This window comes from Rhipicephalus sanguineus, chromosome 2 (genome assembly GCF_013339695.2).
Source record: "Rhipicephalus sanguineus isolate Rsan-2018 chromosome 2, BIME_Rsan_1.4, whole genome shotgun sequence".
Lineage (NCBI taxonomy): Eukaryota > Metazoa > Arthropoda > Arachnida > Ixodida > Ixodidae > Rhipicephalus > Rhipicephalus sanguineus.
The window spans coordinates 145939756-145965850 of NC_051177.1; the positions used below are offsets into that span (position 1 = coordinate 145939756).

The 26095-nt window shown below is 46.3% G+C and overlaps 1 protein-coding gene across 1 annotated transcript in view; it reads left to right on the forward strand.

The window, feature by feature from the left end:
• LOC119383767 (protein ELYS) overlaps positions 1-24034 on the forward strand; it is a gene marked incomplete at its 3' end in the record, with an annotated part of 33417 nt that extends 9383 nt beyond the window's left edge. The window contains 2 exon segments of the mRNA XM_037652068.1: positions 11028-11072; positions 23926-24034. Coding sequence (XP_037507996.1) covers positions 11028-11072; positions 23926-24034 — 154 coding nt within the window.
• Between the last annotated feature and the right edge of the window lie 2061 nt (positions 24035-26095).

Sequence of the window (26095 nt, forward strand, 5' to 3'; positions counted from 1 at the left end):
CACGAAAGATAGCTCAAAACCGATTTCAGTTATGATATCAGCACACCATATCACATCTGAATGCCAAATTTCATCACTTTATCTCCATAAATAACAAAAATAGTTTTCATTGTCACGTCCCCCCTTAAAGTATTTCGCAAAACTTATCCTCCAAGCATCAATAAAAAAAATAATATACAGTCGAACCCACTTATAACGATCCCACATATAACGATCTATCAGTTATAACGACCACATTTCGGTGCACTTACGATTTTCCTATGCTAACCATTGATGCTGTGTCCACATATAGCGAACATTTTTCAGAGCCTTCTACTTTTTACAACGAACACTTCAGACACAGCCGCGGTAAAAATATGGCGCATACGAAGCGAAAAAAAGTTAAAACATTCCTTCTAAAGTGTGACAGGGGAGCGTGCTCGCGCGTGCCCCGCTCCAGTGAACTCGCGACCACGGTGCTCACGACTAAGACATCCCAGATCGGCGAGCACCGCACGCAGATTTCGGACGCTGCGAGCGAGGTCGCTCACTTTCCAGGCGTTTCTTCAGTGGCAGAATGGCAGTGAGGAAGAAAAAAAATAGTAGGCAGCATGAAGCCTTGCGGTCAGCTTTCGCACGGTAACCTATCCTGACGCCGTTCTCTGCAGCTACGACCGCCTGCGATGAACCAAACAATGCCTTGGAACGCAAGAAGGCGTAGATGCAAGAAGTGATAACCGCAATAACTTTCCATCACAAAAAGGTTCACTGCTTCCCTAAACTTGTCGACGCCACAATGTGCCGCAAAAGGTCTGCCGTCTTTTCGGTAACGGCAGAGACCGGTAGATCGGTGATTACGACTTCAGCGCGATTGCGGCGATGCTTTCGCGGATAAGCATCAGAAAAGAGCGAAGGCGAGGTGGCGGCCGCCGATGAACGTGCCATTATGACTTATAGCCGACAACCTTATCACAGTCATCTGTAGATATCCGCTCGGCTGCGCGTGTGGCGTACGCCGTACACTGCGGATTGACGGCGGTACGAGCGCGCCATGCTGCCGTTCGCAAGTTCGACGCCGCCGCGTCGTGCGAGACCGCTTTAAAGTGCGCGTCGCTTTGTAGAAACGAAAGTAGCTCGCTGTTGTTGAGCGGCGCGGGCACCGAGAAACGTCGATGCAGTCCATATACAACGAACTACTGATATAACGACCACTTTTCGCGACACTTTCGAGTTCATTATAAACGGGTTCAACTGTATTACCAGCCTTCAAAGACCCTTCATGCACGGTGGTCACTCTAGGTGACCACCAACTTCAGTGACACAGTGCTCTGTGCCGACTACGTGACAACTCAAGTGCGCTGCGCATCGTCGTGCAGGGCCGCGAGAGCATCGCGGAGTCGTCGAGTGCGCGTTGCTTGCAAAATGCTTGTTTTCGCCACGTTGAACGAAGAGGCTAGTCGCCACACCCGTGCACGGTCCGGAGTGAAGCAAGCACGAAGAACGTACAAACGCGCGCATACGGCATACAGCAAGCGGCCCGGCAGTGACTCCGCGAGCCGAGTAGGCAACGCGCTGCGCGCAACTAGCCAGGGATGATCGGCTCCACGTCGCGGTACCGCGCTTCGGTGAAATGGTGTCAGCTCATTGCAAAGGCGGTTAATTCACTCGTGAGCACGCAGCGGGCGTCGCTTCACGACGCGAAAAGGCTTAGCTTGTCACCGAAGGGGTTGTTAGCACTTTAATAAAAGTGCAAAGAAAAAAAAGGCTTGGCCGCTAAGCGCACGTTTATAAGGGCGAGTCCATATACAATGAACTACTGATATAACGACCACTTTTCGCGACACTTTCGAGTTCATTATAAACGGGTTCAACTGTATTACCAGCCTTCAAAGACCCTTCATGCACGGTGGTCACTCTAGGTGACCACCAACTTCAGTGACACAGTGCTCTGTGCCGACTGAGTACAGCTCCTAATTTCTGGATTCCTTGGTATTAGCTACTTACACAACGTGTTGTCCCAAGCTATCAACTTAATAAGAACCGGACATACTTTCACTTCTGTAAAAATATCTCGGGTCCATCGTGTAGCGAACCTTGAAGACGACGGCAGCTGGATGAAAACAGATGTAACCCTGTAACAATGAAGCCCAAACGAAGTGGCATCATCTCTGTCACCATGTTGAAAGCTTTAAAAACGTGCCGTATAAAATCTGACGCGAGGGGCTCGTGTGCTTCAAGAGAAAAAAAAATGAAGAAAAGGTGGTTACCCTGGGTGACCACCGTGCCGGAAAGAGTTAAAGCATAAAAGCCGCAGATAAAAATTTGGCTGTCGGGGTCCCTTCACTCTTACCTTACCATGCCACTACGCATCGATCAGCAGGGAATGATGTCCTTGAGGACCTGTTTTTAAAAAACCACCACGTTCCTTGACTTGCAGCACGTTCTCGGTAATTGTATACAAACTAGCGTTGTGTTTCTGCATGGTTCACATTTTTCATCGCATGGCAGGGATTCTTAAAGAGTGCGTGAGCTCAAAGATTGAAGCACACATGAGCAGTGACATAGGAAAGCATGTGCGCTCTCAAGAGAAAGCAATTCACCCTTGATCCTGGCGCTGCTAAAAGCTATTTCTCGGACTCATCAAGCAGTGGTGACTCCACTGTCAATGTGCCACAGTCAGAGTTTAGCTTGAATAATTAAACTAGTAAATTTTCTTCATTAATGGAATGTTTATGCATAGCAATAAATACTATTAAAAAAAGTAAATGGTCAGATTTTGGTATACAACATTGTGCTGTAAATATATTTGTTTCTAAAAAAAGTTTTGTTGGACAAAGCAAAGATTTAAATATTTCACAATGTGTTGTGAAAGTACTTGAGTACTTGATATGTGGTTATAATTCTTTAAACAAAAGTTGCCTAGTACCAGTGATTCCACTCCTGCGCCAAAGTGCGCCAAATTGTATTTACTGCGCCATCCTGATAATATCCACGAAATTTGCGCCAAAGTCTCGGGTTTGGGGGCGTCTATCACCAGCAATCGCACCACCGGCGCGTCAGAACATGTGCAGCTCGATCTTGGGGCTGCCAATAAAGTCGCAATGATGGACCAAGAATTATTCCGCTGAATAAATAGCGCTCGCGCGTGCATTCCAAGTAAGCCACGATGCCATGCATGGTGCCGACGGAGCTTCTGTTCTGCAAGTCGGCTCGACAGCAAAACGCGCTCTCCGCAGAGGCTTGTGACGTCTAGGCCTATCGGTAGCGAGAAAGTGCGACGGCGATTCATCGGCGGACGTCGTCTGTTCCAGAAACGCTGCTGATAGCTCGTTTCAAGCATCGCATGGCACGCAAGGAAAGCAATGTTCAGTAATAACTACATGCAGTGGCGGATCCAGAGGGGGGGCGGTAGGGGCGATTGCCCCCCCAAAGACTGTGTGACACCCCCCCCCCCCCCGAATGGCTAGAGCACCCGTTTCCAATGCGGAAGCTACCGCGTTCGATTCTCAGTGCCGCCGGACACCCGCTGGTTTTTCTAATGAGTTGCCCCAGCCTGGCAGTTTGTGTTCTGGGCACTCTAGATGGTGCCCTCGTCTTTCCTCGAACTTCTTTCACCCCCTTTTCATGTTTTCCAACGACGAGGAGCCTCTGTTCTGCTATTTTAATCCCCCTCTCCTGGACAGGAGGGTTGATATGTTCTTCTCGACTAGAGACGGTTACTATCCTGTGCTTTTCTCTTCTTCTTTATCCAAGAATTTCATCTTCTCAACCCCCTTGCTTCCTCAGCAAAAGGGGGTGGCAGCTTAAAAGAGCATTGACACAAAAAGTTTGGATCTTGTTCTTTCTACGACTCACTTATTACGGATGGAATGCTCGTTTCCTGGAGCGCGTGACGGTTAATTATTTGTAGATGTTTTTATAGCGCCCAGCCGCAGTTTCGGTTTCAGAGAGCGCGGAGTGAACACAGAATAGTTATCATGTAAATAGTTATTTGTATGGAGAGGGCAGCCACCGTACCGCAAAGGGACAGCGAGAGACACACTAAGGGGCCCTCCTTCCCTCCCTGGCCACCCCACCGGCTACAATGGAATCGAAGAAGCCGGCCCAGCGCGTCGTCATTCCATATGTGCCGGGCATCAGTGAACAGCTCTCCAGGGTTTTCGGAAAAGCGGGGGTCACAGTAATTCACAAAACGGAATCGACGCTCACCCGCTTGCTACCGAGGCCGAAAGACCGACCATTACCAAGGCGTAGTCTACAAGGTGTCGTGTTCTGAGTGTCCGGCCAGCTACGTACGTGGGAGCAAGTGTTTTCCGGAGAGAATACGCCAACACAAGAACGACGTCAGGAAGATGGAAGCGCAGCGCAGCGCTCTTGCAGAGCACTGTGAGAAGCACGACCATAAAATCGACTTTCACGGCGCTTCTGTTCTAGAAACAGAAAGGAATCTGCGAAGGAGGCTCTTGATAGAGTCTCCGCACATTCAGCACACACCTGCAAATGTGAACCGCTCGCTAGGAACAATGCCTCCGAAACGTGAGGGAAAGGGAAAGCCGGAGCCGTGGTGGGAGAACAAGAGCAGCCATGCTTCCATGACCAACGCAGTCACCACCTGAGGAAGGGACCGAATCGATCCCGAAACGTTGGGCTCTCTTCAAACTGTGGCTGGAGCCATTTCAACTTCCTAAAACATAGTTGACTACGTGAGTACACAAAACCGCGTGCACATGCGCACCGTGTCGTCAACTCTTTTCAACGAAGGCTTTCTGGGTGCTGCTATAATCCCCTCTCAGGCGTTGTAAGTATGCGTGACCCCCCCAAAATTCACTGCCGAGGCAAGGACATCAGCATTTGCACTCCCGTGCAAGTGTGCCCCCTCTTCCCGTTCAAAAAGTCTGCTAGGAGAGAGCGCTCGCAAGAATCGTGACCAGGCAGTGGAATTACAATAGGTATGATGTTGTGAGAGGGATCTGGAAAGGGGTCATGGTTCCTGGTCTGACGTTCGGCAATGCGGTCTTGTGTATGAGATCAGAGGTTCAAGCAAGATAGGTAGGCTGGCTTTGGGAGCACACGGGAATACGGCAAATCAGGGGGTACAAGGTGACATGGGATGGACATCATTTGAGGGCAGGGAGGCTAGCAGCAAGATAAAATTTGAGGAACAATTGAGAGAAATGGGGGAGGAGCGTTGGGCTTCTTCTTCTTCTTCTTCTTTAGTGGTTATTCAGGAAAGGAAAAAGGCACCTAATTTCTGTCTGCCTATAGGCGACACGGCGCAGTGCCTTGTAGGGGTGGGGGTAAGGAGGGAATAAAAGAATAGTAGGAAAATAGAGAGAAAAGTGATAGGAGCACATCCATCCAACGAAGAGAAAAGAGGACAGGAAAGATGGGGAAACGGTCACGGGAGTTCAGGGACGGGTCCGCGAAACACAGCTAGAGGCACGGTGCAAAACATCGGCGAAGCAGCGAAGGCCCCGTCGATGAGCGGCGCACGGCATAGCGGGCGAGGAGTCCGTCACGGGGCGCCGGTCAGCGAGAGGTACGAGGAGTAATCCAGGACATCGCGGTCGGCACGTCCGTCTTGCTTGAAATCCAGCGAGCGAAAAATTTTCAGCTACTTGTACGTACATGAGGAATGTCGATACAAAATGGAGGAAGTGGACCAGAAAATTGACAAGTAAATACTTAGAAAACGGCAGGAGACCGAACCAAAGGGTTCGGTCCCCCCCCTCCCCCCTTGCCTACGTGCCTGTCCACGGCAGCTGCAGGTTTTTCGGATGGCAGTCCTAATGCTGTAGGTTTGACGTTGCACTGCGCTTCTTACAGCGTATGAGTGAAAGGAAAGTGGCTGCATCGCCTTTGTTTACGACAAGAATTTCCACTCTCAAATTTGGCGGGAAGCAGCGGTACGCATTTACAAGGGACAGGCAGCTGGCGACTGTCCCACCGTCCTGCGAGTGTCTAGATGCGCGCGTTGCTACCCGAGTCGTATGAATCTGGAGACTGGTACTGTGGTTGCCACTTGACCCGTCCCGGCGACATGAGGTAAGCGTAGGTCACGCACAAATATATAGCTTGCGTTTAGAACTTTCGGTTTGATATCGTCACGCCTTGATTCTTTTGTTTCTGAGTTCAAGAAGACTTGAAACGTGCCTATCATTGCTAGCTGCAGTATTGGAGATACCAGTCACGCCAGTACTCAGCCAAGTATATCATGCAATTTGTTGTCATTAACCTGTTCAGAGCAGCCAAGAAATCCGCAAACTGACTATAGTGTATCTTTCTGCAGCCCTTCTAGTGCAGTTACGAGGAATGTACGAATATCCTACAAAATCCGCTATAACACTATGATTGAATTAAGTACTTTTTTCTTCAGTATATTTTTTCCACATGTTAAAAAACTTCAAGGTATGTCTTCCAAGTTCCAAGACATGTGAAATAATATGTACATGAATTGTTTTCTTTTGCATGAAATAAACACTGCCCACGATTTTGTGTTCGGAAGTTTCAAAGGTACTGAAGCAATGACACACTGACTGAGATAAATTGTCTAAAGTACAAGTGATATGTCGCACGCTCATATATTCAGCATCTCTTGCTCATGCTCAGCCCGACATAATGTTATTACGCACATTGCGATTTATTCTTTCGGTTACAAAGTGCGCAGATATTTTTTTAAGGTATTATGCAGAAAGTCACTTGCAAGGCTTACGTAAATATGCGTAAGCACTGTGCCACTTGCTAATTTTCGTCGTCTGTGAAGCTGCTGCCGTTCTGCTTTGTCGTTGCTGTCTTCGTTTTATTTGTTAAAGCGATGCGACGTACGCGTGGAGATGCATGTGCAAGTGGAGCAGTGCTTACGCATATTTCTAAAAAGCACTCTCTAAAATAAATAGTTTCATTTGCAAACGGCACATGCGCAGCTCCGAAACCACCTCCCTACACTCGCGTGCCTCCCCTGGTCCGGCTGTCAGAAACGCTATTTCTTTATCGGTTAAAACCAGTGACGGTTCACGCACGCATTTCTCTCCTTGTTTCTTTATCAAGAAGGCTTCTAAGAGGAGCCACTCGTGCCTTGTCGCCTTGAAAGGTTTGACCTCGCTTCTCAGCGACTGAAAACGAACTGGAGTGGTTGAGGGAAAGCAACAACGGTACTACGGTACCGCTCTTTCTTTCTCGCTCGCTGTGCTTTCGCCACTGTTAATTTCGGTAAAGGCACCCCAACACCCCAAAAGCTTTTGTCGAAATTTACTGTGTGGTGTCACGCCTCATTATTGCATGCCAGCCCATGCATTCTTAACGATCCACCTGTCGTTCGGGAGACGCACTAGTGCTTCACTGGAACTGAGAGCGGACAAGCGAGAGAGGAGGAGCGCTACCGTAATCCCGTACCCTATTTGTGTACCGTGTTTCCGCAACTTGATAAAAGACTCTAATAGCGCACCGTGCACCTGCCTTGTCGTCTCTGCCATCTGTTCGGCGCCACGGATGACTTCTGTCCAAACGAATAATCCGAGTACAAGTGCCGACAACGCGAGGTCAACGAGCCTCCTAATCCCCGGAAGGATCGTGAGAGATGGCGGTCCTCAACCTCTGAAGTCTTGCGCGGTCAACGGGACATTGAATTTTGAAGTGCAGGTGTGTGCTCATCATTATGACCCTACAAAGGTTCCAGGATTGGTGGAATCCTGGTGTGGTGACAACGTGGAGAGAGGGAAAATGGGGTGGACCTCAATCTGCTAATTTAATCCGGTGCTGGAGCACCATGCCTGTTCCCTGTGATCTGGATAATGTAATTTACTTGCATAGTTTTCTTCCTTCCATCAACTTATCCTGATGACTGCCCAGCAAGACACGAACCCGTGTTCGCACCGGCCACGCAATCAGATTTCTAACAAAGGCTTAGCGCAGCAAAATGGGCATATATCTGAAGTGTGGTAGCCCGTATTTTGTAGTAATTCTTCCAATTTATTAAGATTAGAAAACTGATTAGTATTTATGCTGTGATGGGGCTCTTTTAATAATAGTAACACTAAAAACAAAAGTGAGCCGCACCCCCCCTCTCCAGTTTTCTTCAAGCGACCGCCCCCCCTAAAATGAGTGGCTGGATCCGCCCCTGACTACATGAGTGCAGCTAAAATGTCTGTCACTTCTGTTTCTGGACATCGCGGAATGAAATCTGGGATCGCTCGCAGTAGATATATGGGACAATATCGAATTTTCCTTGCTTCACGTTTATGGAAGAGCACGCGAACGGTGGAAACGCGTTGACACTTTTCCTCAGATATACTTTATCCATGGATCTTCATCCAGAACAGCTTTTTCGTAATTCCTTCCGCCAGCACGTCCGAGTTTGTAATCACTCTGCGGTAAATACCCCCTAAAAGGCCCTGCCCTTTCGAGCTCACGTGCTAGGTTTGCAATTCGATTTTTTTGCTTGCTTTTTTAAAAATGTCATCTCATTAGTAAAATATCTCCTGGTCGGAGCAGCCGCAAATGCGCAGCTGTCAGTAGTGGGCCCGTCGCTGACGGCCCACAGTGAAGCGGCTACGCCATGTTACACGTCCGCCCCTCGCTTTCGGGGGTCAATAGCTGACGGTTAAAAAAACTCAGTTTCGCTTATGAGCGAAGCAATGAATGCGATACCAAAAAATTGTATTGTGAAACGAAGTAAGACTAGCCGCTAACTCGTTTGGATCCGATCTCGCGTAACTGAACAAAACGCTGGTTTAAGCGAATATGGCCCCTCCAGGAACTGAAGCGTTTTCTTGCTCTGAGTTCTCTAAATGCGAAGTAAGCGTTGAGAGCACAGCAAGTTTACGAGCAGTCTCCTGATGCCTCGAGATAGCGCGCGCGCAAGCGACTGCGCCCTTCGAACGATGCGGTACCTCCCCCCCCCCTACCGCTCCCCTGGCGTCCCTTCATGCTCCTTACGAAAGACGGGCGGGGCATTTCCCCTCTGTTTGATGAGCAATCGACGGCAGGCCCGCACGCGGGAAGATGTTATCTCATGCGCTGTCCGTGCGGTGGGGACAGACAGCCGGCTAGTTTAATCTTTGCTTCAGCCGCGTTCGTCGCCAGCGCTCGCGAGCTTTTACCCGCGGCTAGAATGCACGTGGTGATGTTAAATTTGGACTTTATACGGAAAATTATGGCAACGGCGACGGCAAAAATCCGCCGAGAGTGTCCATATAATTGCTATCGCAAGGGTCAATGTACAGGGTAGATTTTGTGCCCCCCCCCCCTCTTAGGGGATTAGGGGAGGGGGCGGCCGCCCCCCCGCCCCCCCTGTGCGCACGCCTATGCTCCTGAGATGATTTTTTTCCTTGAGATTTGCAATGAATCGAAATATTTCTAGCCTTCATAAGAGCCCCATAATAATACTCAGGTTCTTAAATGTTAATGCAATATGCTTCTGTATTGCCCTGCAGGATGTAAAATTCGCTGCTCCAAAGTGCTCCAAAACGGAAATTTTGCTGCTCCAAAAATTGCTCCAAATCGGGAAGTCCTCGGTAGCATCACTGCTAGTATTAATCGTGCACTGATTTGTATGCAGTCAGTCTGATTTTTCGGACTCCCGGGGACCACAAAATTGTTCAAAAAATCGAGCAGTCTGTAAAACCGAATTCAGGGATCTTTTACTTAGCTCAAGCAGTGAAAACACCTCAGCAACGTCAGAAATAGCTCTCAAGGCCTGCCAGCTCACTTATTGATCATTACGCTGCTCCCGCAGGCTCTGTTGAATAAGTTGGGTACCTGCTGGGAATCCAACTTAATTATGTGCTAACAGTTTCGGAACAAGCGCCGCCAGTACCAGCAATGCACGCAAAAAATTAACAACTCTCTCGTGCGGTGTTTCGAAACGATGACGTGGAACACAGACTGGCGAGAGAAAGGAAGATTTGTCCGCTGTCCCCGATGCGCATGTAAACTACACATAGGGGACAGCAAGACAAGTCATCCCGCTAATGTGTGGAGCCGATCGTTCCTAGTTGTGTGCAGCACGTCGCCTACTAAGCTGACGCAGTTTACTGCCAGGGCACTTGTGTACCGTATGCCGCCAATTGCCATCAGTGTTAGTTGTGCCCACTCCATTCCTGACCGTACACGGACGCGGCGATCGCAAGCTGCTATTGTTCCTGAAAACAATGCTTCTCTGTGGTGCATTTAGCAGTCTTGCACACAGAGGCAGCGGTGAACAGTGGCTGTCGCCTATTTGGTTGTTGCCCATTAAAGCACTAGCAGTTGGCTGAAAATGCTTATCATAATAGGGTTGTTAGGGAATAAAACGTACTGGCGAGTTTTCCGCCTGCCACCACCATGCCTGCGTGCATTTTTGCTTCTTGTCTGTAATGGAATCTCCACACTTGCGCCGTGACAGTGGCCTTTTCAGATTCTCGCTATGCTTCACCCCACAACACCTTGGCATTGTGACAAGGCTTGCTTTTAGAATCCGCTACGATTGCAAACGGATTGACTCACGAAAACGCTGGTTCGAGCCTGCAATATTATCGATGCCACAGCTGTGGCGGCTTCAGTTAATGCTGCTCTGGACCTGAAATCTGAGGAAGTCTGAAAACTAGGCGTCGGAGAGCATAGACATCTGAAATATCGAACATTCCTATACATCGACTCTGAGGCCTGTGGCGGTGTTGTTTTAAAGCATATCCGAAAAATCTGCAGTTTACTGTTTTTCTGATTTTCTCTGAAAAATTTTTTGCCGGAGATGTTGCTTCTTCCTCAAAACCATTAGAAAGTTTTGTTTTGGTTGACGAATGTTTTGAGCCAGCAAGTTTTCTTACTTTTAAAAATAAGCTCAATTTAAAGGCATGTTCTTTTGCCTTCATTTTGATGTGCTGAATCGCATTGTAAACCAAATAGCTGTGCCAACCTAATGACAAGCTCTCTGGCATTGCACTGGTTCGACTCCTGCTGAAATTCCAGAATTTCTTGCTTTGAAATGTGATACAAACCCTGTTATCCTCGCCTTGCCGTTTTTGCAAATTTTTGTCATGACTCTTTCACATGTGAAATGTGTTCTGTTGCAGACTTGGATGACCTTGCCGACTTGGATGAAATGGCAGTGTCAAATGGTGAGTGTCTTCTCTGCTTGTTTCTTACCCCCCCGCAGTCGATTTTTTTCTCGGAAGCGCAGGTTACTTTGGCAGCTTAATATCTGACCAACTGGCAGCTCAAAGATCACTTAGGCTTGCTTCATGTGAATTATTCAGAGTGAAGGAGTCGTGAAAGCCATTACAGCATGACATTTCCTAACAAATTGCAGTGGATCACTCTGGATGCCTTTGCGTCACCGTATGCTTCATAGAGACGGTACATGAGGATGTCTGAAATTCTGCATGCTGAAGCTTCGTGCTCTCTAAATTTTCGAATTTTCTGCTGTCATTGCTGCCCTGAAATGCTATTAATGAGTTGTAGTGCTGCGTAAATCGTGTAGTAATCATGTTGCGTATATAAGAACACCATGTTTCGCATATAGCACCACGCTGAAGTCCTGCTTATGCACACTATGTGAAAGCGGTGTTTTTACATATGCACTGCTGTTACGTTCCCAACGTATTCTGTACTAAAACTTGCTATTGATTGCAACTACCACCACCGCCATGTTGGTCAGCATCGTGCTGCTTTGAACTGAAGCTCTCGAGTTTCGATCTACTTGCAGTCGTAGTGGTTCCCGAATGTTAGCTTCACATCAGTGCTGGTGTGTTACACAGTCGGGCACACTAAATGAGCTTATGTGAAGCATACCAAGAATGAAAAGCCACTAGTTACTGGATATAGATGTTTGTCTAAAGGGCCCCTAAACCACTTGGAGGTCGAAATTTAATTGTGGTGTTGCAGTTGTGCACAAGTCTTCAACTCTCCATGTGAGGATGAAGAGCTGCGAGCATGCGTACCTGTGAGCTGAGAAATTTTTGTGGATGACATGACCAGACTCAAATGTTGACGTCACGGCTAGAGTGTACTAGAATATTTTGAGTGGCGCAACCGGCTGCCGTGGAGCGGCCCATTTTGTGCAGAAAATAGCGGCGGCGCTGCAGTCGAGTACTCTTGAAAGCGTCCCCGGCATCGCAGGCGGCTGCTTGGCGGTGCGTTTCAGAGGCGGTGAGATAGAACAAAAAGAACGCTCCATCCCAATTGAGCTACATTAACGGGCCGGCTACAACTAACATGCGCTGTGCTAGCCTCCTGTAGACTCGAGTTTCTCTGCAACATAGATGCGGCGCCGGCGCAGAAAGACAATGAAATGCTAAGCGCGACGGAAAAAAAATAAAAAAAAAGGCGCGCGCGGCGTTCGGCGCGCATTGCACAAAAAACAGGGCGTGCGGCGGAGATAAACAGTTTCAAAACGTACATGGTCGTTTGCGTTCTATTTCTAAGGAGCTTCGCTCATTGGTTGTGTTCGTGCAGATACACTGCTTATTTTTTTAAATGTTTTTTTTTTGTTTATGACGCGCAGACTGATTGTACCTTGTCGTGCTGTGGTGAAGCGCGGCAATAATGTAGTTCTAGGAAACGCTGTTATGAACCTGCCGTTTCTTAAAATTTGCTCTAAGCTTTGCTTCAACTTGCACGCAACGTATACACCGTTAAGCTCAGGGAATTCAAGCACTGCCCACGACTTGAATGGAACGGCGAAATTGTGCAGCTCATCAACGGAGGTGGCTTGCTCAAAAGCAAAGCCCACGACCGCACCCGCCGTTTCATTTTACGCTTCATTGCCTTCGTTCGCAGTAGCGACTGTTGAACATTCGTCAGGCGACGACGCATTGCCCTGCTCGATGCGACGTCGTTTCCTTTCACTATGATCGTCAGACACAAGCTGACGCCGTTTTGTCGGAGGCCGCGGCGCCGGTGTTTCCTTGGAGAGATATGACGGTGCATTCGGTAAAATTGTCGGCACCGCGTCAGGTCGAATAGGCGGCTTTTCTCTCGGCACTCGAACTTCCGCTCCGTTAATTAATTACATGCATGTAGTCTCTCTCGATGAAGAGAGGCTCAAAGTGAAATTCACACACAGCGCAATCGGCATCGAGGGGCTTGTCAAGTCGGCACAAATTTCTTTACCACACAAGTTGCCGCTCTGTATCATTGGGAGTAGGTTACCTTGATGCGCGCTTTCTCCGCGCATCGACACATAAAATTGGAGCTTTAAAAAGCGATATCTTGTGGCCTTGATTCATGCGGGCGTGCACAGTATTGCACCCGGGCGCGTAGCAGTGATTTAAACGCTGTTCTTTTTTTTTTTTCATTGAATTTAGGTCACTGATGCGCGGCGCAACTCGCAGACGCGAACGCAAGCGAGTCTGAACATGCCAACTTTTCTCGGCGCGACCGGGGAAGGCGGGCAAGGCGCGCGTTCCTTCATTTGCGCGTGTCGCGTCCCCGGCCGTGTTCAAGGTTATGCGATGCCAGCGCCGCCGCTACTTTCGTCAAAAGAGTGGACACCGGTTTGCAAGGGGCCCCGCCTTCGGTTGCGCCACTCAAAATATTCTAGTACACTCTATCACGGCAAATGCTGGGGATTACTCAAAAAGGCCTGGGGAGAAGGGATTCTTTCTTGCAATTGGCGGGTGTGCCCGTGGCTCGTAGCGTTGCCACGTTTGGCATTGCTCATCACGATGACATTCTGACTTCGATGCATGCATTTGCTTGAAATCTTAAAAAAATTATCAGAGCTGGTATAGGGGCCCTTGACTCTTTCCTTATGCTAAGGAAAGAGTTAAAAGGGGCCCTGCATTCCAACTTATGCATGTTCAGCTTATTGTATATTTGTTTACTATGGGACTTGACAGTGACCGTAGCACCAGTGGAAGTGGCAAAATCAACGCGATTGATCTTTAATTTGCTCTAGAAATAGTTTCCTGTGGCCACTGCAGCATTGCACATCAATTTTTGACGATAGATGCAAAACAAAGGCACATACACAAGTAGACCATAAAAAAATTATGGCCCCTTAGTGCAAACAAATAACAAGAGAAGGGGTCAAGGGGAAAGCAAACTTTCAACTGTTTCGAAACAGTCGAAAGTTTGCGCACCCCCCTTGGCCCTTTCGCTCATTATTTGTTCTCTAAATGGTCATAATTTTTATGGTCTACTGTGTAAAATAAACAGACTATATCTCGGAAACGTGTTCTCTTAAAAAGGCACATACCGTATTTACTAGAATCTCGAATCTACTGTATTTATTCGAAAATTTTTCGAAAAAACAATGTGCTAAAGTGGGGGCGGGGGTCGGCTTAGGTTTGAGTACTACCATGATTTGACCGCAGCTGCCACCTACCATGCCGCTAGCGCTGCCACCGGCCGCGCTGGTGAATGCCATGCACTTTGACACCCTCTCTCCTCCTGTCGCGTGACGCGGAGGTGGCAGAGGCGCGAGCAGCGAGAGTGTGGAGTTGGTAAATTTTCTGGAAGCGATCGTACAGTGTAGTCATGCCTGCATTCGGCCTGCATCTGGCCTGCATTTGAGGCGAGTTTTTTTTTTTTCTGGCCTTGCGAATTTTGGCGGTCGGCCTGCAATCGAGGGTGGCCTAGATTAGAGTAAATACGGTACTTTGGGCTGTGGGAATTGATTGGATGGGAATAAGGAAGTTAAGGGGAGACGTGGCCCTTTAAAACTTTTTTTGTAATTCTTGATCGATTTTGATAGAACTTACAGAGTTTAATGTTCGTGCCCTGATTTCAAGTATGCAATTGGTTTTTTCCTATGATAAGTAGTTTCTAGGATATCACAAGCACCTACTTCTTTGTTTAAGGCCTAATTAGCTAATTAACCACAACCTGCACACCAATGTACAATCCACAGAATACATTGAGAATCTTTGTAGTGTGTTGTAAAGCATAAATCATTGCTTTAGGACATTTCCAAGCAGAGTTGTGGGTTGTTGCACCCAATGTAAAAAAACTCCCCAATTAATACTCAAAACAAAACCTTGATTTAAAACACTTTCCTAAGTACTATAACAAAATTTGCCTTACGACACATCGCATCTATTTATCTTAGAAGCGAGAAAGAAATCGTAATGATAACCCAGATGGAACAAAAGATATTGCTCCTCCATCACAGGAAGAGCATGAAAAATTGTTTGCCATTTGCCCTCAACATAAAGGGCAGGATGCCTGGTTTTGCTTTTTTAAAGTAAGATGTGGATAGAAGATGACGGTATGCAGCAATGAAAATTTGTAATTAGGTGCACAATGATGTCAGGAACGTGCAGAGATGGCCAGCGAAAAGTAGATTTTTTGGTAGATTTTCATTCCCTAGGTGGGCCACGTCCCCCCTTTTTTGAATAACTATGGTACAGTGGAACCTCGTTAATATGTACCTGCCGGGAACGCGGCATAACTACGCACTAAACGGTAGTACGCATTAAACACAAAGTACAAATTTGCATTTCCTAGTGTACGCCATCGCCGCCAGCAAATACATAGTGCCACAGAAAATATTGCCTAACGTACACACCGCAAAGCCCTTTCTTTCTTTTCGCCAAAGTGGAGAAAAGATCCTGGCACTCTTGCACGACCGCCCGATAGTGCACAGTGGCGACGCCAAAGCACATTTTGAAACTGTTACAGGGTCCGGGATACGCAGTCAGCGCAGTGACCGACATAGCGACAGAACGGACAGTGTCCGCTTTCCACGATGTGTGCGTCTGACCGCGACCTGTTACTAAACGAAAACTGACACAGTTCTAGTGAAACGCGGTATGGTCACGTGGAGCTAATCTTCTCCCAGCTGGTTGCGTGCAGTGCGTCGCCTACTCGGCTCACAACGTCACTGCCGGGCCGCTTCTGTGTCGCACGCGCGCATTTGTCGTGGGGATGCTGTTCATACCCACTTCGCTCCAGATTGTGCACAAATGCAGCGAGTAGCTTGTTCGGTTAACGCAGCGATGACGAGCTTCATGCAAGAGATGTGCACACCGCGACGCTCTAGCGGTCCTGGCAGTGGACGGAGGCGCGTTGGGTGGTCGCGTAATAAAAGTGTGCAGTATGATTACAACCGCGCTACGCTTGCTGTACCGTACAAGTGCGTTTAGTGTAATAGTGTCAATGCATCGAGGTTTCTCGGCGCCCGCGACCCGCAACGTTAACTACGCAACAGCGATCTGCTTTCGTTTCTACAAAGCGGTGCGTGCTTTATGCTTAGTGCGTGCTTTGCTGTCGGGCTAGTTGGTACATGGCTGAAGTTCTTCGTCCCTGTCCGAGCATTTGCGCCATCAATTCAACTTCAGCCTTGAAGACTGCCCCGTCTAACGAGGCGGCAGCGATCGGCGGCCCAGTCCGTTCAGGTTGTCGCCTAATAAAAGCATGCAGTAGGCTTAAAAAGTAGCGCTGCGCCGCACGCGTGCCCGAGCAGATAGCTGAAGATATTTATTGTGATAAGGTTGTCGGCGATAAGTCATGCCAGCGCGTTTGTCGGTGGCCGCCACCTCGCCTTCGTTTTCCCGATGCTTGCCCGCAAAGGCGTCGCCGCAATCGCACGGAAGTCGGAATCGGTGATCGACCGATCTCCGCGCTTCTCAAAAAGACGGAAGACCTTTGGCGGCACATTCTGGCGCCGGGAAGTTGAGCGGCGCTGTAAAATTTCATGGCACAAAAAGTTATCGCGGTACGCAGGGTACGCACTAACCGGTAGGCATAGGGCTAACCACTACGGCTTAAGCGGTCAGCGAATGCATTGGGCTCTATTGGAATCGGTCGGGGATTCGTCGCAGCTACGTTTTAACCTTTAGTACGTTTAAAGCGGGTACGTATTGACAAGGTTTGACTGTAGCACAAGGTAATGGGACACAAGAACACAGACACACACAGCGCGCTCGCTACACTTCCAACAAACGGTTTAATTTTGGGCACCTCGTGGTTCTTGGACACTTTTTTGCACACAGCTTTTTCATATCGCACACGGAAACAAAATTCATTTATCGCACTTTTCAGCTCATGCGCAGGTACTGTAGCTCCTTTCTTGAGAGCGCAATCGACGGACTGCTGACACATGCACTACCAGCCCTATCTATCTATTCGGCCTCTACAATTAAGCGTGTTACTTCACACCCACTCCTACCTGAGATGGCGGTATCTTGAAAGCATAGATAACGTTTGCATTTCTTGCAGTGCAGGGACAGGAATCCATCTGGCGGTGTCTTGTTCACTTTATTGCTATGCTCGCGCAGCCTGTTCTTAACACATCTGCCCGTCTGCCCTATGTAACCCTTTCCACAACCTAACAGAATCCAGTATACAACGCCCGTACAACAATCCACGTATCTGTTAGTGTGCTGTTTTGCACATTTAGGTTTTGTCACTCTAGTTTGATTAGTTTTGTGGCACAGGCTACCTAGTTTGTTCGGCATCGAAAAAACCACATTGATGTCTGCTTGCTGTGCTATTTTCTTTAAGTTGCAAGAGAAGCAATGAATGTATGGAACTACAGTGATTTTCCTGCGGTTAAGGGTGGACTCTGCTTCGGAGACGTATTTCTTTGTTTTGAGTACATTTTTATGAAACTTTCGCAGCTTATGTATTTTTATGTCCCGATTTCAAATATGCAATTATTTTTCTAGTAAACTATGCTGTTTTCAAAATATCAAATATTTCATGTATATTGTTGGGAGCAAGATTTATTTATAAATTGGGAGAGTTTTTATTTATTTATTTTATTTATTTTATTTACAGAATACTGTCAACCCTCCTTGAGGGTTATTACAGGAGTGGAAAAGATACAAACATTATACAAACATACAAACATTATGCAAGCAAAGTAATGCATTGACCAATGCAAGAGTACAATAGAATAAAAACGCATACAAGAGTACAAGAGTAATGACATCATCACTACAAGTGTCGCGATCATGGGGATCACTAATGTACACAACATAAAGCATAGCAATACATTGCCTACAATCAAAAGATGAAGCTAAAAATAAAACGTTCGAGTGTAAATGCTTTCACCCGTACGCGAGTAGGTTAGCACATAGAACTCGGGAGCACGGACATGTGATTTTCAACACTTTCTAGAAATTTATTAATTGTTGGCTGAGCTACAGTAGCGGAATCAAGCGCATTCCATTTTCTTATTACGCGAGGGAAAAATGAAAAACGGAAGGTATTGTTATGGCAGAAATATTCTTTGAAGATCAGGTCGTGATTCTGGCGCACTTTCCCTTTTTCTTTCATAACAGTGAAGGCTGAGGCATTAGTTTTAAAGTGGCCATTCAACAATTGGTAAAAAAAACTTCAACCGGTGAATTTTTGCTCTATCGCGGAGCGTAGGTAGCTCTGCTCGGTGCAGAAGCTCGGAAGGGGAATCCGTTCGCTTATAGCGGTTAAAGATGAATCTTACGGCCTTGCGCTGTACGCTCTCGAGCATAGCTGTATCAGCATTTGTTGAAGGAAACCACACTATATTCGCATATTCAAGCATCGGTCTTATAAAAGTAATGTAAGATAAACGCTTCGTATCTGTGGTAGCGTAACGTAGTGTCCGTTTTAGAAAAAATAACTTGTTCATTGCCTTTTTCGTCACCTGTTGTACATGTGCAGTCCACTTGAGGTCAGATGATATTAAAAGCCCTAAATATTTATACTGAGTCGCTGTCCGAAGGGTGACACCATTAAGCGAGTATGGAAATAATAGTTTGCTTTTCTTTCTGCTTATGTTCATCACGACAGTTTTTTCAGAATTAATAACCATCTGCCAGTCTTGGCACCACTGGGCTACGTTGTTTAGGGAATTGTTAAGGGTAACCTGATCGCCAATGTCTTTGATTTCACTGTAAATCATGCAGTCATCTGCAAAGAGTCTAATTTTAACGTTTACTGTGTCAACAATGTCATCTATGAATAACAGGAACAAGAGCGGAGCAAGAACAGATCCCTGTGGAACGTCCGAAAGGACTTTAACCGTGTCAGATTTCTGTCCATTATAGTGCACAAACTGGTAACGATCTGAAAGGTAATCACTAATCCATTCAACTATTGGACCATTGCCTAGTTTTTCTATGAGTTTAGTGACGAGTTTAGAGTGGGACACGCGGTCGAAGGCCTTAGAGAAGTCTAAAAAAATTACATCGATTTGCGATTGTTCGTTTATTGCCAGCCCAAAGTCATGTATAGCCTCTACGAGCTGAGTGACAGTAGATAGCCCACTTCTGAACCCATGCTGAGAAAGAGAGATGAGGTTGTTTTCTTCTACATACTTAGTTATTAACTTTAAGATAATGTGCTCGAGAATTTTGCTACTAGTGCAAGTTAAAGAAATTGGCCGGAAGTTGGATGGGACAGAAGTATCACCAGATTTGTGCACTGGCACGACTTTCGCAATTTTCCAGTCTGCCGGAAGACGGCGATCGCTAATTGACTTTGTAAATATGAGATGAAGGTACCTGCTAATGGGTTCCGCATAGCGTTTAAGGAAGGTGTTTGGAATTTTGTCTGGGCCACTACATTTCTTTTCATCAAGTTCTAAGAGCAGTGAAAAAATGCCGGGTGCTGTCATATTCAACGATGGAAGTGATCTGCCTTGGCCAACGTGACGGGAACCCGGTGTAATATTTCGGAGGTTATCAGTGCTAAAAACTGAGTGAAAATACGAATTGAAATTATTCGCCTTTATTTTGCCCTCTTCAGGTGGGAGCACTGATAATGTCGTTCGTTTTACGCTTATGTAGCGCCAGAATTTATCGGGTGCGCTTTTGATAAACTTTTGCAGGGTGTGTCCATAAAATTGCCGTTTTGCGTCTCGTAACTTTCCTTTTAACTCTTTCGTTACCACGCCTGTTCAAATCGATCACCGGTGATCGACGAAAAAGGCTGCCGATTTCGACGCGTTAAAAATTTTTCCCGTGCATGCTGCAGCATCTCGCGTTTAGTTCTGGGACTGCTCTTCTACAATCCGTTTAAATTTTCCCGCTCTGACGACGTTGCGACTTTTGACGGAGTTTTTCGCGAACGAATGCGCATGTGTTACTGGAAAAGGGGGCGTGGCTGCCACACTCGGGAAAGAAAATGTGCAGCTCATGTTTGTGCTCCGTTATTATCAACATTTTGGTATCAAACGATTCCTAAGAAGTCAATTATCAAATTGTGTCGTCAGTTTTGCGAGGTAATAAATTTTGGCTGTGATAATAACATGAAAACGACACCTGCTACTCACTAGCGAGCTTTGCTTCCGAGTTTGCGCAATATTATTCAAATACAGCTCGTTTCTGAAGGTCCGTCGCGTCTCTAACTTGTTGATCTGGCCTTTTTAGCCAGTTTGCAGCAGTTTTGGTTTCGTTTCTCTTTATCTACGCGAGAGGGCCGCATCGGGCGTTAGCGTCGGCGCGCGCGGCAATCTCTCAGCCGCTCCCACGGTGTCGTCAACCCGCGGGGCTGCGTCGCGGGAAAAACGTTCCGCTCGAAAGCGTGCTCAACCCGCTCACGAATTTAGTGAAGCTGAGTCGAGCTATGAGTCCGAAGACGACACCAGCTCATCTTCAAGCGCTGACAACGACGATGCTTCGAGCCAGCCCGGGCCATCCTCAGCTGTGTACCGATAAGTTTCGTTTTCGGCCTTGAGCGGTCTCGTCCGTCGGAAGTGCTTATCTGCCGATCTCGGTGCAAGACCTTTGAGATGTCCTGGTTATCTGCAGGATACGCACAGCGCTTGGACAGGATGTGCTGCCGCCGGCAGCCAGAAAGCTTCAATTTTCACCAAGAAGGCCGCCCGGCGCGCATCTCGGCCCGGCAAACCGGAGCAGCGCAAAACGTTTCACAACGGCGCGCGATTTTTTTTTCCTGTTTTTCACAGCAGAGGTCATCAGGACCACCTGCGAAAATACCAACAAATATGCTTGGATGCATATCTTGGGCCTTCTGACGTATGCCGAAAAAGATGCCGACGTATGCCAACAAAAATGCAGCACCACCCCAAAAAGATGCCGAAAAGGAAAAACTGCCGCCAGTGCTATGAGGAACGCAAAGTTCGAAAAAAAAAAAAAAAAACGAACGTTCTTCGTGAAACCTGTGGCGTCTACCTGTGCTTCACGAAAACCAGAAACTGCTTCACCGCATGGCACGAGCGGTGAAGCAGTTTTCGGTCTTCAATATTTTTGATCTGTGTGAAAAATGGCTTTATGCAGATTGTTTATTTTTCTTTTAAAATATTCCTAGATCATTTCCCTTCAAAATGTATATTTTGAATTTTGTTTGTTCGTAATATTTTTGTAGATGTTGTGTTTTGTTTGTACTGTTTTTCTCAAGTTCCTGCAAAAGGGGCAGATTTCAGATTTTTTATAAGTTTTGTAACATCTTTTTTGTTTTGAAACTTGTGTTATCTATAAAGAGCAATTCATTATGCACAATTTGGTGTGCTGCAATGTTACCTAGAGCATTATTTATACTAGCAATAAATTTCTTCGTCAGACCTATAAAAAATGGCTATTTTCATGCGGTAACGAAAGAGTTAAGGTCGACGTTAGCGTTGCTATTTGAGAGCTTGCGCTTCCTAGCGTTTTTTTAGTCTTCCTTACACGCTCGATTTTGCGCTTAAGGTGAATTATGACGCGGGTAACCCATGGGTTGTGCTTTCTTGTAACCTGTTTTCGTTTGGGAATAAAGTTAGATATACAATGCATGATATGATGCTTAAACTGTGCCCACACATCATCTTGCTCGCGTTATTATCTGCACATAGCTCAGAAAACTCGGGATACTCGTGGGACAGGTAGGTCATTATTGCTGCATCATTAGCTTTATTAAAGGAGAGCACATATTTTACTGAGCCAGTTTGCCGTATTGGAGTCGCTAAAGACAAAGTACACAGAACTATTTTATGATCCGATATGCCGTCAACTGTTTCAACAGTTGCGCTGTTGGTGGAAAAGTGATCACTTACAAATACAAGGTCTAACACTGAGTGCGCCTTTCCCTGCATTCGTGTATTTTCAACAACAAGCTGAGTTAGATTGAAAGCAAATAAGAAGTCGATGACTACATTGTTCGACAGAGGACCTGGACTTAATGATGACCAATTTACATCAGGTAGGTTGAAGTCACCCGCCATGATAATCCTGCCACCGAGCGTATGCAAATTCATGTAATCCAGGAGGGGATTTAGGTACGTCGCATCGGCATTCGGGGGCCTGTAAACGGCGCCAACGTACACGGAGCCGTCGTTCAGGAGAAGCTTACACCAAACTGCTTCGACGCCATTCACCTCCGGCATGACCGTGTAAGTGATTCCCTGCCGCAAAGCAATTGCTACTCCTCTGCCTCTAGTGTCCCTATCTTTGCGGACAATTGTGTAACTCGGTGGCACGATTTCATGGTCACATATATTTGAATGTAGCCACGTTTCACTCACAGTTACAATATCAGGTTTTAGAGCCAATAAAACAGCTTCAAATTGTTCTACCTTATTCGCAAGACTTTGCGCGTTAACATTTAGAAGGGTTATGGGCGTTGTCGTCGGGTAGACTGCGCCGTTGATAGTTGCTCTTCGTTTTTTTTTTACTTCTTCGATATTTTTATTGCCTTCATCCCAAGTAAAAAGACGACCGTTTATCTGAACTTTGTCAAAAATTATAAAGCAAATCAGCATATCACAATAAGCTGGAATGAATACTGTATGCAATAAAACAAGAATGGATGTTCTAGATCCATTTGAACAAAAGTGATGGTACGTTGAACACTTGGCAAGTGAGTTATGTCAGGCTCGGTCAAACTGGGATCAAGCTGGGAATGTTCAACATACCACAACTTTTGTTCAAATGGGCCTAGAACATCCATTCTTGTTTTATTGCATACAATATTCATTCCAGGTTATTGTGATAGGCTGATTTGCTTGATAACTCTCACAGGTAGGAATAAAGCCTGCTCCTAACTATACAAAAACTATTTAATAGTTTCAAAACTACATATTGTATTAGAACAATAATTGCATGTTTGAAATCAGCACATAAAAATACATAAGCTGTGAAAGTTTCATAATGATGTGCTCAAAAACAAGAAACATGTTTCAGAAGCAAGGTCTCCCCTTAACTTAAGCTGTGTCTCTGTGTTCTTCTTGTGTCCTGTTACCTTGTGCTGCCATAGTTATTCAAAAATGCTGTACCAACAAGCATGTTTTATGCTTGTTCTGTTGCACACAAAATTTCCTTTTGTGTGCAACACAAGAGAAGTTGCACACAAAGGTTTCTTGTGTGCAACTGATGCATGGAGCACTGTGTCTGCACGAAGTGGAGTCATCAATATATTGCATTGCACTTTGCGTTTGTGCACCATGGCAAAACTCCAGATTTCACTGTACTCTCAGCGTAGCCATGTTATATGCTGAAGTCACTGATTTTGAGGTTTCATTGTAATGGCCCACATGTGTATTATAATCCGTTGTAACAACGCTGTCAAGAAGTGCGCTGGCTTGTGGGAGCAAGGCTACAATCTGCAGAAAAGTTGCGGTACCACATTCTGATCAAAATTAGCGAACCACCTCACTGGGTGAATGAAACATAAAGTGTGTACCGATGACCGTCATCTGATTTCATTTTGAATTTGTACATTCAATAACTTCGGTTCGCTGCGTCAATTTTCAAGTTTATTTTTCCATTCTGCTCAGGGATGATACAAAGAACACGCTGTAATGCAAAGCTCTGTAGGTAAAATATGGGTGCAGTGTTGGGGGTGTTGAACGCCCAACATTGGATTGTTAAATTGAAGTAAAATAGGTCGACCTACAATCAAGTAAGCATGAGTATATGCTTCATTTTGTGTTGTGCTGAGTGAAGCTTCGTGCGAACTTCGCAGTGCGATTGCATGGGGAGGGGCTCTGGTGATCCCCGACACTCTGTGAATGCTAGTGGGATTCTCGAAGCCCAGAAACCTTGAGGTCCGTTGCCTTTATATCTTACTAGCATTGCAATTCATTTTCATCTTGTGCCCTTGCAGGCGACATGGAGGTGACATGCCTGCAGTGGCTGCCCCAGCTGTTCTGTCTTGGCATTGGCTTGGGCTGCGGCACGGTCCATCTCTGGGATGTCCACAAGTCATCTTCCATGTGCGTCTGCCTTTTCCTCCCTGTCTAGCCTTAATGCTGTCATTTTCAGTGGCATCACTTGAGCACCCATTCCTATGCTTGTATCATTGTTCACGGCATCTTCGGATGGTCACTGGGATTCTACAAATAAACAGCTCGCCGCCGGTGGGGATGAGCTTCTTACTCGTCCACATAAATTCCCAAGCTATTCTCGGAGTGTTGTCGTCCGCCGCAGTGGTTTAGCGGTTACGGCACTCGGCTGCTGACCCGAAGGTCACGGGTTCGATCCTGGCCGCGGCAGTCGCATTTCGATGGAGGCGAAATGCTAGAGGCTCGTGTACTGCGCGATGTCAGTGCACGTTAAAGAACACCAGATGATTAAAATTTCCGGAGCCCTCCACTACGGCGTCCCTCATAATCATGTCATGGTTTTGGGATATTAAACCCCAGATATTATTATATTACCCTGAGGGTTGTTGAAAATTGGAACAGTTTACCCGAGTTCTGTTCGAAATTGGCACTGTCAGAGTTTATAGGAAGCACTGCTGTTGTAATATTGCTTTTTTTTGTTTTGCTTTTATGTCATCCTTGTGAACTGCCTATTTGCTTGTTCGTTATGAAAATGTACTCCACTCCTGCAATAGCCTTGCATAGGGATTCAGTATTTGAAAAAAAAAAAATTCATTTTCCTACTAGTATTTTTATACTTACAGTAGTATATCGTTGAACAGAACCTGAGGGGATTGGAGAATTATGTTCCATTTAGCAGGAGTTCCATTTACTGAGAGATGAACGGGGGTGCAGAATTTAAGCACGAAGCCAACCATATTACAGGCAATTGTCCCATTCTGTTTAAGGGATTCTGTATAAGTGATTTCAATCTACCTAGAGTCCACTGTACTTCAGTTAAAAACTACAAATAACATTTCATATGCTTCCTTTGGCATCATTATCGGCTAGCTTCATTTCCTACAATGGGTAAATTATAGTGGTGTGGAAGTATTCAAAGCTTTGAATGAGCTCAGTGTGAAGAGCATAAATTTACGTTTGCTCTGTTGAGTTGCTGGCAGCATCACAACGCGCAGTGTTCAGTTTCATGGGAGTTTCACTTTTGCCGAGGTCGGATGATAACGTCAGATCGTAAGTTTAATGCCACCTTGGATGTTTTTACAGCTCACTTTGTCAGCATAATGCGTGCAAGAAAACTTGATGCCCATTTCAAGCATGCATGTTTCCTGCAGTGGATGCTTTCATATCTCATACGCTGAAACCTCGATATAATGAACACGGATATAACGAAATACATATCTGTTATAACGAAGTAAGTCTTGCAATACATACAGTGTTGGGAATATACGTTTATAACGAATTTTCGGATATAACGAAGTTATTTTTGTGCAATATCTAACTTCGTTATAATGAGGTTTGAGTGTAGTCGACGCCTGATCATGCACAGTGTGCGCCGATTTGAATGTCGCTTTGGTTGTTTTGACAGCTCGCTTGGTCAGCATCATACCATACAATACCCACTGGGATCGCGCATGTTCATGATTACGCCGAGATTTGTCACTGATGATAACCGCGTCTATGATTTTGCGAAACCATCCAAAATTTTAATGCAGCTTTGGCTCTTTTTACAGCTCGCTTCCAAAGTGGCAGCTGTATATCGCTCGCGGCTCCACGCACATGCAAGGCTATAATATATTTTACTAGCCAAAACTACGATATTGCCGCAAGTCTTATATTTCATGAGTTGAAGCTTCACCCACAAAGACTGTGGGCAACGCGCCGCGCAGGCCTCGCCGTGATGTGTAGGAAGCTTCGCGATTGTTTTGGAACAATCCGTTAAGATTGCGCGCCGCACGAGAATGTTCCAGCTTTGTCGAGAGATAACGCCGCCAACAGCGATATCGCTGGAAAGTTCGATAGCACCTGTATAAAAGCCGACGCACTTCGCCGCTTGTTAGTTGATCGACGCACGACGCCCTGTTCGCCGCTATCATTGTACAGCGTGTATTGCTGTAGTTCTAGTTTCATTTTTCCCGGCCACAAGTTCGGCCAAATAAACAGTTTCATTCTGCA